Raw genomic sequence first — 13,174 nt, 5'->3', positions numbered from 1 at the left:
ATTAAAGCCTTGATCTTTCAAAGTTTCCTGGTCGTCATTCATAGTTTTACATCGAGTGATTTATGTGCATATTGCCTGAGAATATGCTCTATTTTCTGAGAACCAGCACAAACTTTTAAATGACTCAGTGTTTAAGCACCGCTAATTTCTATAAGGTGAATTTCAAAATCAAAGCGGCATCTGTAGAGAGAAAGAAAGTAAACAGATAGCCCAGTATCTCTTCATACCGTTTTCTAAAGATAAAACTTCTCTTATTAGGATAACCCCGCCTTGTCTTGGAGAATATATAGAAATGCTTGATGAGGCCGCCGCTCTTCTTACCACCTTCAGTTATCTGTGTGCAGCTATAACGCAACAGTACAGGCATTCTTGCAAGTGAAAATTCGATTTGTGCTATGAGTGCGCAAAAAGACTAGAAAACAGCGAATTTTGAAGTGCTGAAATTTCAATTTTAATATCTGAAGTCTGCAACAAGAAGACGTGATATATTCCTACACGTTTAAGCTTTCGATTTTCTTAAAACGTGTGGTGCCAGGCCATGAGTAACCATTCATGTGAAACCTTTACACATTTTGCGCTATCTTTTGCACTCCCGTGAGCAAGAGTAAAGTAGTGTCACAAGAAGTAAAATTTTCCATTTCTTTCTGTCCGCAGCCTACGTTCTAAATCACTATATTTAATGAGTGTCTCTAAGAGCCTTCGTTATAGACTTTCACGGCGTTTTACGCCGAGATACGGCCGATAATTATAGTCGGCTTCCCAAAGTCGCTATTTGCTTTTTTTCTCTTTAACGCGATATGGTTTCTTTTTTATGACGCCTTCTTTGCCTAATGAGAGTATTTCGGCGCTCTCCATATAGTTTAATATAGAAGCCGGACTAGCGGCCTTATCCAGACGCCCCTCTTAGGGCTTCATCTTACCACGCTCGTGTATAGTCGCGAACCCACAAAGCCCTGCAGTTGGACGGAGCTACGAGCGCGCTGAGAGCGTCATTAACCCGCATTATGGGCTTTATCAGCGAAGACCCGCAGACCGTAGATTTAGCAATTTCATGGCGCATCTTTCGTAGCCTGCAATATTTTGCGAAGTTAATAAAACCTATTCTAAATCATATTTCGCTTTCCTGCTTTCTTTCGAGCAGACAAAGCGGCTGCTAACTCGTACTTTTCTTTAATAGCGATTGCTGCATCGAGTAGGTGCTGCAGGATTTAAGGCTTGTTTTTAGTAATGCACAGACAAGCGGCAGCTGTAAAACTTTGTAATAAAAGGAAACAGTCACCATATTACGCACATGTCATCACATGCTGTCCGAAGGCTTTTGATCACATACAGCATATTGAAAACGAGACTTTAATGCCTTTTTTAAATGTGAAACGCCGTACGCTAATGTCGCTTTTGCGCTTTGAAAACGGCCAGGCTGACACATATGGCAGTAATAATTGTCCCCGTAAATTCAGTAATTTACTGAAACTTATTAAATAACTTTTTATTGGCTGATGTTATCGTGCATGTTTCTATTGAGAACTTAAATGCCGTTGCTTTTGAGGGCTATTCCATTCTGTATACAATTTTAACAACGCACCGGCGTCCTAAGATGCGCACGTCGAAAATTTCGTCCCAGTTCGTCTATTTACGCATGCGAGGCAGCAGCTCTCAGCCTGGAGCACCCCTCTTTTGTGATCCAGCTGTTGCGTATGGCACTCCGCCTTGCGAAAGTGTGCAGCGAGTGGCGACGCGGATGACTTTCCGTTCTCGACCAGCGTTTTTATCCTTGGCGATCGAAACGGATGATTGTCGGCGAGAAGGAAAAGCTATTTCTATAAGCGACTGCTTCTACAGCCGTTGGAAAGACGGGAGTAGATATAGTAGAGTCTGCCTAGAGAAATGAGTTAGGGATAATGAATACCTTCTCACGCAAACTAGAGAACAGAAAGTGTACGTGGAAGAACCCTGATGGTGAAACCGAAAGTGAGATAGACTCCGTGCTTTACGTACAGCCTGGCATTAAGCTGGATGGGGACGTCCTCAGATAGGTGTGTTGTAGCGACCACAGGATGGTAAGGTCGCGAATTAGCCTTGACTTGAAGAAGCAACGGCTTAAACTAGAGAATCCGAAGCCCATTAAGGAGTTATTAGTGAGAAGTAAAAGATATCGTTGCAGAGCAGGTATTCGGCTTTGACTGGGGAAAACTACCTTAGTGTTCAAGCAGTGAATGACCGTCGCACAGCTACGAAGTGCGCAGCAGAAGTGGGCGGTAGGATCGTTCGACATGATACTGGCAACCTCTCTCAGGAGACCAAAGATCTCATAAGGAAACGCCAAAGAATTAAAACATTTATCCCCACAGATGGTTTAAAAATGGCAGATCTATTGAAGTTAAACAATAAGCGCCAGGCAGCCGAGATAGGAAGTTTAATACGGAGAGAATGGATCATGCTTTGAAGAACGGAAGTACTCTAGAAGCGTTCGAGAGGAAACTAAGGACGGGCAAAAATCAGATGTTATCATTGACAGACAAACAGGGTCATGCCACCAGCAATAGTAATAAATAGATAATCGCCGAAGAGTTCTACACAAATATATGCAGCAGACAATGTAACCAGAACGTTATTGAAAGAGGCAGCAGAGCACAGCACTGGGACGTCAAGTCAGTAAAGAAAGAGGAACTAAATAAAGCTGGAGGAGCAATGGAAAGGGAGAAATCAGCTGGTGAAGATCAAGTAACAGCGGTTCCGTTGAAGCTTGGAGGGAAGAGTGTACAAGAAAACTTATCCACCCCATATGCATTATGCCTATGCCTTCGAGCGTATCAGAAACATGAAAGAACGCTAACATTATCTAAATCTATAGAAAAAGAGACGTTAAAGACTTGAAAAATTACAAACTGGGGACCAAATTACTTTCGGCGGACTAAAAATTATTTTGCTTAGGTAACAGCTAATATGGTCTGGAAAACGTTAGACTTCAATGAACGAAATGACCAGGCAGGCTTTCGTAAAGGCTAAAGGACGTTAGATCCTGTTCAAGCAATCAGAATATAAGCCACTCGAGTATAAAGCCTTCATAGATGAAGAGCAAGCATTTGGCTAAGTTGAAGCCTCAGCAGTTAAGCATGCATTAAGGAATAAGGGTGTGGAAAAGCTGTACCTAAAACTAGTGGAAGGTGTCTATAACAATTGCACAGCTACTATAATGCTTTATAAAATAATTAATAAAATTGCAATATAGAAGGGTGGCAGGCATAAAGACATGATCTTGCCAATGCTATTCACCGCCTGTTTGCAGGAGGCATTCCGAATCCACAGTTCCGAGGAACAGTGGGGGATAAGGGTTACTGGAGACAGCGCCTCCTCTATTTTTACAATGCCAGCCGCATCGCCCGCTTCACAATGGGAGCCGGCGGTACGCCTCACTTCAGTTAGTTGCCGCGCTGCGGCGCTACCAAGATGGTTGGACAGCTTGCGTCATGCTTGCCAATGGTGGCGTGGTGCTGGCGTTATCTCTCCTACACCTATACTACAGACCTACATCATGCGTCCGTTAGATTCCTGCTTCGTACCCCTTCTTGCGTAGCTCTCGATTCATCCGCGGCGCAGCGCTTTTTCCAAAGACAATCGGCTGGACCAGCAGCTTTGCTCCCCGTTTGCAGAGGGGCTCAGGCGTTCGCTCCGCCTATCGCTTGAGGATGCTGTTCCTTGCCAGACGAATAGAGCGTTGTAAGTTGTTACGTTTGTTCGTTTCGTGGCACCATGATTAAAGAAAATTGTTTTGCGCGGATAAATGGTGTGGTCCGCGGCGCTGACGAGGTGTCCTCGCAGCAGCACTAAAATGACACCAGTTAAGTATGGCAAGCACGGCTGCTGCTTTCAGTTTTGTGCGAAATGTGCGAAATTTTAAGTTCGTTTGTAGAAAAGAAGGGCACGTTCACGGGCATTTACTTGAATATATTTACAACTCTTTACAGCAACAGCATATACAATACATTGCATGTGTCTGCTGCTGCAATATACATTACAAATCTGTTTTTATAGTCATTTAAATTTCTAGAATTAGTGTATTTGCTTGTATTTACACTTATTTGCAGACATACGAAATATGCATTGTAGCGCAACCAAATTTGTACGCTCGAGAAGGATGAAGCATCTCGTGCTCGAGCGGTACAACAGTGAACGAAACAAAAAACACACCTAACGCCCGTCTGGACAACCATATCGTACGCCCTTGTGTGTTTGATCGCCCTCTCCTGCTGCCTGAAGCGACGATGACGATAACATAAACGCTGACGCTGCGCCGAAGAAACGTTGCCTTGTGGTTCAGCCTTTATGGTGACTGCGCCGGAAGACGTGCTCAAGCGGACCTGATTTCGATTTTATCTGCTTCCGTTCCTTCAAGTGCTTTTTTAAATTTTGCATCGTTTTATTAGCGCCTGGTTGTAGTCAAGACCAGGCAGAGCGCCCGAAATGCTTCGGCATCAGCTGCTGCGCCGTCCATTTCCGACTGGAGTTCTTTTCAGTTCTTAAAACAATCGTAGGTGTAGTCTGCGACGCACAGAGAAAAATCGTTATCTAGTTGTCGTAACGATGACAGCTTTGCCTGCAAAAAGTACCGCTACGACGTGAAAGCTACTGCTAATTGCAGTTTCAAAAAATGCCTTCTAGGGAAGATATATAATTCCTCCTTTATTTCATTCTCCCATTTTCATTACCCAACATGACTGAATCGTAAATCAATAGAGTAAAACGTATTACTAACTACCTTTACCCTCTGGTTTCATATTTCTGCCAAGCAGTTTCAGTACCTTCCCGGAATGTTTCAGTGTTGTAGATAAAAGACAAACATGATTCGAACAAGTCGTCACAGCCTTTCGTTACAATTCCAACGCCGCTGCATCGCACTCTCTGTGGCTCCTTTTAAAACTAGCGCCTGCAGCGGCTCTGCGGTGAGCAGCGCCACGAACGGCGCGCCCTATGACGCTTCAATACCTGACAGGCAGCCTGTTTACTATGAGAGATGCAGAGCACCATCTCACGAAGAAAGACAGAACGTCTAAAAAATTGTCTTCGTCCGCTTTCCGTCGTCAGGCGCCACTAAGATGGCACTCTCCCTCACAGGCGTGGAGCAGGCGCGAAGGCTAGCGGAGGCGGGAGAGCAGGAAAGGATAATAGGAGAGAGTGTTGGACGGTCGGATCGGCCGTACTCGGCAGGCATTGTAAAAATAGAGGAGGCGCTGCTGGAGAGCACCTTGCCTTGCAGAGTTACTCAGGAGACGAACTGCAAAGTATGGTCATAGATTCAGGCAGAGCGGACCGGCTAGTCTAACATAACTATGGAGAAAACAAATGTAATGTTCAACGGTATCCAAAGGAAACCGTAGTTTACAATTGATAACGACGTGCAGCAGGTGGTAAGGCGATACGTCTACTTAGGGATGGTAGTATCCACAGAGGTGGATGATGAGAGTGAAATAACTAGAAGAATAGGGACGAGGTGGAGCGTGTTTGGAGTTTTTCGCACATCATGAATGGCAGTTCAGAAATATCTCCCGAGAGATAAGTATATAAAAGCTGTATACTACCGGTGCTCAACTAGGCGTAGAAACGTGGAAGCTAACGAAAAAAGGTTCAAAAGAAGTTAAGCACAAAGCTGCTAGTCAGAGAAAGAAAAGTGATAGCTGTAAAGTTAAGAAACAGGAAGGTGGCAAAGTAGGTCAGGAAATAAATACGGTTTAATCACATGCTAGCCTAAACCAAGAGGAACAAATGTGCTTGTGCAGGGCACGCAATGCGAAGGCAATATAACCGATGGTCCCGAGGGCAACGGAGAGGATCCCAAGAGAAAGCAAGCGTAGCAGGGTGCGGCATAACGTTAGGTGGCCAGAGGAGATTATCAAGTTGGCGAGGATATGTTGGCCGAAGCCCGTACAGGGCGGTTCAGTTGGAGAGAAGTGTGAGAGGCGTTTGCGGTCGAGGGGGCTTTGTCAGGTTAACGGAATAAAAGAAGGAAGAAAATGAAGACAGTTTTTTTTTTTCAAAAATGAGCCAGCAAGCCCATCTTTCGGTATTACAAATGAGCAATGTTTGAGGACATAAGTTTGAAAGCAAAGAATTCATAGTACCGATGCTTGCATTTGCAGTGGATAATTATGTCTATAACAATCATTTTCTTTCTGTCGTCGGCGCCCAAGCTGTTTGCCACTATGCGCCTTACCGATGTGTGCGTTTCGCCCTTTCGCGTGATGCTTTCTCGTTAAGACAGAGCTATCCTGATATCATAATGTCAGCCAAACTATGCCTTTTTGAAGAATTGCTTAAGTCACTGCTGCATCTAAAGTATGCTTGTTTGCAGGTTATGCAAGAATCCAGGACATTGACCCGGTGAGTTTTCCCAATCCCGTTCTCTATTTCTTCTGTTCACTGAAAATATACACTCCCTGAGTCAATTGAGGTATGAAAAAGTTTTTTCAATTTTTTTATCAGCTTCACCTCTAAATCTTTGTGAAGACTGCACAGCTGGAATCGGTCCTTCGCCACTTTCAAGTTCCCTTAGGGTAGTCTGATGAGCCTATCAGCATGAGCATTGTAATAGTAACGTCTTAGGTACGTCGCCGGCTCCTAGGCGTGCGCAATAACAAACCCAGCAAGGACATCAGCGTTTTTAAACAGTCCACAAAAAGGTTACACCGCGCCCATCTGACTAAGAATTTTCCAGAAAGCACACAAACACAATAACAGCATGTGTATGTATGTAAATTGTTAAATCTGCTCTTACTTCGGTAAATGTAGGTTCTACCACGAAGACAAATAAAAAGGATACAGAGGGCTCGGAATGAGAAGCTTGAAGCCTCGCTCCTCCTCCGTTTTGAAACAAGCCTTTATGCACATAGAGCGCCTGTTTAAATATTTCCCCTGTGCCATATAAGGATGGCACACACACACACACACACACACACACACACACACACACACACACACACACACACACACACACACACACACACACACACACACACACACACACACACGCACGCACGCACGCACGCACGCACGCACGCACGCACGCACACACACACACACACACACACACACACACACACACACGCGCGCGCACACACACACACACACACACACACACACACACACACACACACACACTGTGGAGAACCTGTTTCCCCCCTCCGTTTCGATGCGGCCCATCTTCATCGTCGGCCGTCGGGACGGACAGCCCCCGTCTGGGCGAGGAGGGAAGTCTCCCTCATGGGGGAAAGGGAACGGCGACGGGAGCGCCACCTCGTAGGTTACGCGGAATTTTGCGGAACCGGAGAGAGGCCCTTCGGGATCCGGCCAGCGTGGTGAGCGGTTGGAGCCGCACGCTCTCGTCACCTTCCGCGGCAGGCGCACGGGGATCCGTTGTGCCTTGTCGCTGGACTTCTGGTTCCAGGCAGCGAAGCGAGCGCAGCAAACGCGCGCTCTGACCGCCTTCCCCAGCAAATGCTAGGGAATGGCTTTGCCCCAAGAATGCAGCGCGCACGGGAAAACCCGGCCGCCATTATCGGCGCATACAAACGTTCGCCGCCGATACCTCCGAGGTCGCGCCCCCTGCCCCAGCCGGTAAGTCGGAAGTCCTTCTTACGTAGCCTTCTATTTCCGAGGAATGCCTCGTTGATGTTTTGTAGCTAGCTGGCCCACTCTGTGTATTAATTGCAAGTGTAATAAATAGCATATGAGTGTTAACGCTGTGTCGTCCCTTCCCTTTGTCCCTCGAGCACGAACCCCATCCGCGGTTAGCGAGCGGGAACGCTGCATCCGCGGAGTGGGAGTGCGGGCGGGGCGAAAGGCCTTTGTTTCCCCTGTATTTCCACAATGGCGTCCCAACTTGTGGCAAGCTCTTGGGACGAGGGACGGCAGTCAGTTCGGTTCGTGGAATGCCCGCCCGGATTTGGAACAGCGTTAGGCCTGAACCGAATTCGGAGTTGCTAGCAAGGCGAAGATGCTTTCTTGACAGCGAGATGAGCGTAATAGCAGCATGGGAGGATTGCCGTGCATGCTAAGCTTTTGATGAGCACTTCATCGGAACACCTGTGGAAGGTGAACCTACGAGGTCCGCTCATGGAGAGCGAGACCGAGACGCCCACGGAGAACAGCAAGCCAGAAGCGAGTGAATGCGGAAGCCTGGAGGGTGGCCCGATCTTTCTTGTACATAGTTGTAAATATTCTCTGTTCTGTCTCTTTGGCTCTGGAGCCGGGTGCCGTAGTCAGCTGTTTTGGATTGCAGTCGTGATTACAGGAAAAGAACCGGGGCGCTGCGACACCGCGGGAAGCGGTAGGCGCCGTTCGCGTTAGGGTCACCTTGGCAGAAACGTATCTCCTCGTGGGGTTGTGTTCTAGCTATTGTCCTTGGCCCTTTGTTGGCACCCGGAAGTGTAAGAGCGAGTAGGCCTAAGGCTCTTCGGGAGCTGCCTGTCGCTTTTGGGAGGACACAGTCGTACCGTGGCACAAGCACGCGCAAACGGGCTTGCTTGTTGTATATTTAACCTCGCTAGAGCCGAGAGGTCTCGCTCAACTACACAAAGCTGACTTTGTTCGAACGAACTTACTTTTTTGGGCTGCGAAGCGAATTTGTAATTTCCCGGAACCAGAGACGCTAACGCAGCTCAAGTGAGCTTAACATCACCATGCCGGAAAGCGAACCGCGAATGTGCTTCGTCCGAAGAGAGCCAGCTACGTTCAAATGAACCGAGCGTTTGGGCGGTGCCGGATAGGATTGTTTGGCACTTGCATTACTCCGCATTTTACCAAATGGTGAGTTTACGCGGTCTCCATTGTTTTTGCTGCAAACTTTTGGAGATCCTAGGAGCGATATGCAGAGTTGAAGAGAAGCTGCCCCGGCCTGCTGTCCATTGTATGGGTCTCTGCCTGCTGCCTTGCGGCCATGAGTCATCGAGCTGCAGAGTCTCCGGCGAGCAGTTTGCAGCGGCTACGAGAGGGGGGGCCAGCCCCTCTACCTTCCAACAAAGGACGGGTGCCCGGTGGCCTTGCTGCTCATCGGATGACCCCGGCACCCCGCCTGTACGAGCTGTCTTGCAGTCATCATCGCAACGCTCGTGGCCCCTTCGTCGATGGCATCCATGGACGGGTTCAACCGTAGGCCGACATTTAAGGAGGGAGGGATGTGGAGAACCTGTTTCCCCCCTCCGTTTCGATGCGGCCCATCTTCATCGTCGGCCGTCGGGACGGACAGCCCCCGGCTGGGCGAGGAGGGAAGTCTCCCTCATGGGGGAAAGGGAACGGCGACGGGAGCGCCACCTCGTAGGTTACGCGGAATTCTGCGGAACCGGAGAGAGGCCCTTCGGGATCCGGCCAGTGTCGTGAGCGGTTGGAGCCGCAGGCTCTCGTCACCTTCCGCGGCAGGCGCACGGGGATCCGTTGTGCCTTGCCGCTGGACTTCTGGTTCCAGGCAGCGAAGCGAGCGCAGCAAACGCGCGCTCTGACCGCCTTCCCCAGCAAATGCTAGGGAATGGCTTTGCCCCAAGAATGCAGCGCGCACGGGAAAACCCGGCCGCCATTATCGGCGCATACAAACGTTCGCCGCCGATACCTCCGAAGTCGCGCCCCTGCCCCAGCCGGTAAGTCGGAAGTCCTTCTTACGTAGCCTTCTATTTCCGAGGAATGCCTCGTTGATGTTTTGTAGCTAGCTGGCCCACTCTGTGTATTAATTGCAAGTGTAATAAATAGCATATGAGTGTTAACGCTGTGTCGTCCCTTCCCTTTGTCCCTCGAGCACGAACCCCTCCGCGGTTAGCGAGCGGGAACGCTGCATCCGCGGAGTGGGAGTGCGGGCGGGGCGAAAGGCTTTGTCCCCCCATATTTCCACAACACACACACACACACACACACACACACACACACACACACACACACACACACACACACACACACACACACACACACACACACACACACACACACACACACACACACACACACACACACACACACACACACACACACACACACACACACACACACACACACACACATTATCACTGTGTGTCTTGCAATGTGTCTCGTTTTCTCTTCACTCTTTCTCTGCTAGCGCTACAATGTTCAGACTGTCAAACCAACTTGCCCTGACCAACACATCCTTCTCAAATATATTATCAGCCTGACAACGCCCAGTGCAGGACAAAGGCCTCTCCTATGTCTCTCTAATTAACACTGTCCCTTGCAAACTGCACCCACCCTATCCACGCAAACTTCTGCACCTCATCCGCTCACCTAACTTTGTGCCGCCCTCAGCTACACTTGTCTTCTCATGAAATCCACTCATTCGCTCTTAACCACAAACGGCTATCTTGTCTTCGCATTACATGGACTGCCTAAGCCCAATTTCTCCACTCGATTTCGACTGTTATGGTATTAACCCGCATTCCTCCTAACCAAGTTTGACCAATTCCGGTCTTTTAACTTTACACCGATATTTTTTGTTCCAGAGCACGATGCGTTCTCCCTAACTAAAGCTTAACCCTCTTTGCTAGCCTTCACGTTTCTGCGCCCTACGGGAGTACCGCTGAAATACAGCTGTTATGTGCCCTTCTCTTGAGGGATATTGGTAAACTCCCATTCATGGCGTGATAAAACCTGCCATATGAGCTCCACCCCATTCTTATCCTTCTAGTTATTTCCATCTCACGATTCGCATCGGTGGTGACTCCTTTCGGTAAGTAGAAGTATTCCCTTACGAATTCCAGCACCTCGCTGCAAACTGTGAACTGCTGTGTCCTTGCGAGAGTGTTGAACGTTGCTTTGGTTTTCTGCATGTTGAGACCTAAAGCTCAGCCCTGCCTGTCAAACTCATTGATCATGCTTTGCAGTTCTTCTCCTGAGTGGCTTACCAAGGCAATTCAATCAGGGAATCGCAGAATACATAGGTATTTTATGTTAACGCTTATCTACAACTGTTGTCAATATAGGCCTCGGAATGCCTCCTGTAAACAGGCGGTGACTACCATTCGCGAGATCGTATCTCCTTGACTGGCACCCATTCTTATTGGATTTCTATTGCTGAATTTATGAAAGAGCTTGGAAGCTGCTTGCAAGTTACAAATATTGTTACCCACTGAAAAAGAAGTAATTAGCGGTGCTTTTGAAGACGACAATGCTGAGTGTGTGTGCCGGAGCGTTCTGAAAGCTTAGGGTTGTAGACTACCTCTGTACACTGCGCAACTGTTAGTGGAAACTTTCCCCTAACATTTGGTGACAAGTGTTGGGTAGCGTCATCACCCGCCATGTCCACAAGCTGGATCTACGCGGTTGTCGTCACCTTGGTACCGTTGCAATGCCTACTGAAGCGGCTCCATCCACGTCAAGAGCACCGACTGTCATCATAGCCTACCTCCGCGACCCGGGCACCTTATGCGGTACTAGAAACGTGGATACCAAGGTTTGGCTCTCGCTTTATGAACGAGTCAGCAAGCATAACAGGTGGGACACTTAGCTCATGTTTTCAAATGTAATATTTTGCCTTGCGGGACCCCGACGCGGATGGCTCGAAACCCACTAAAGTCCTGCATCCTGGAACTAAGCCGTGATGCATTAAACATCGCTTGAAAAAAAATATAAACAAAGAAGTTCCGAGACTTTATTTAGGAAGCATGTTGTTCGGCAGCTCAGCTCACCACTGAGGGGGAACGTGCTGCTTCTTCGTCCATCCTTGCACTATTCCGCCGTGCCGGACTACAGCTTAACTCTAAGAAATGCAGTTTTCGTCGCCACGAACTTGAAGTCCTAGGCAACTTAGTTTATGCTGCTGAAGTTCATCCCGATCCCTGCAAAGTGCTTGCTATCAGTGCTTTTCCCACTTGCTGTTTGTCCAGTGACGTGCACAGATTAACCGCGTTGTGTTCTTATTTTCGCCTGTTCGTCCCCAGTTTAGAGAAAGTCACCCGCCCTTTCACATATCTGCTGAAGAAAGGCGTTCCCTTCTCTTGGGATCCTCAGCACGCTGACGCTTCTTAAAGCCTCAGTGCTGTCCTCACCAATCAACCTGTCTTGGCTGACGTCCACCTTTCCGCCTCTCCGGAACATCTCACAGAGGACTGCGGCTACGGGATTGGCGACATTCTTGCTAAGCGGCAGCGTGGCCACCCCTACGTGATTGCCGATGCAAGCCACCTTCTGTCTTCACCGGAGAAGACCTGTTCCATCACCTTGTTGGGGACATTGCGAAATTCCGCCCTTGCTTCTGGCCTACCGCTCACTCTTGTTAACGACCTCCAAGCTTTGTGCTGCCTCTCATCCCTCAAGGACCCTACTTGCCGTCTTGGACGCTGGGCGTTGCGCTTGCAAAAGTATATATTTTCTGTCGTGCACAAATCCGGCCGGCTGGAAGATGCTGACTGCCTCCCCAGTCATCACGTCGATACTCTTTCCTCCACACACTGTGACTTTGACGCCTGCTTCTTGTCTTTTCAGCCTTCTGAAACATTGCCAATGAACAGTGCCTGGATCCCAACTGACTTTTCATAACCGACCGCCATAACGCCGACCCCCTGACCCTTCCTTTGCTATGTCCATGATAAACAGGAGCACTTTCTGTCGTCGCAATATGCGCCATCAGGGCTTGCCGTTCCCCAACGCCCTCGTTCTGCCATCCGCTAACTATTCCATGATGTTTTGACGGCTGGCCATTTTGGTGTTGCTCACACGTACGCCGGCTTTCATGCGTGTTTCTTGTAGCCTCGCCTCTACCGCTCCGTCCAACGCTATGTGCCTGATTGAGAGCGCTTTGAACGCTTAAAGAAGCCCTCGGTTCTGCCTACCATATGTATACCTGCAGCCGATATAGCGATCTCGGTCGAGCCTTTTTCTCGTGTTAACCTTGACTTGCTTAGGCTATTCCCGTTGTTCATCTTGGGTACCAAATGGGTCGCTGTCGCCACCGACTGTGTCGCTGTGCGTGATCAGGCGCGCGCTCCCAGCCAGCCGCTAGTGGCGTGGCTGACTTCCTTCTGCACGACGTCCTTCTCCGCCATGGCGCCTCCTGTTAACTGCTCACCGACAGTGGCTGCTGCTTCTTGCCACGAGTGGTTGACGAAATACTTCTTTCGTGTCCCGCTCGACACAAATTCACCACGGCTTCACAAACTCACACGAACGGCCTTACGGAACATCTCAA

At 48.7% G+C, this 13,174-nt stretch overlaps 1 protein-coding gene across 1 annotated transcript in view; it reads left to right on the top strand.

The window, feature by feature from the left end:
- Window positions 1-13,174, top strand: part of LOC144095564 (uncharacterized) — a 97,564-nt gene that overhangs the window by 77,467 nt on the left and 6,923 nt on the right. The window contains exon 2 of the mRNA XM_077629255.1: window positions 6,347-6,375. Coding sequence (XP_077485381.1) covers window positions 6,347-6,375 — 29 coding nt within the window. The remainder of the gene's footprint in view (window positions 1-6,346; window positions 6,376-13,174) is intronic.

This window comes from Amblyomma americanum, chromosome 6 (genome assembly GCF_052857255.1).
Source record: "Amblyomma americanum isolate KBUSLIRL-KWMA chromosome 6, ASM5285725v1, whole genome shotgun sequence".
Lineage (NCBI taxonomy): Eukaryota > Metazoa > Arthropoda > Arachnida > Ixodida > Ixodidae > Amblyomma > Amblyomma americanum.
This window is presented reverse-complemented; position numbering and strand designations above follow the sequence as displayed.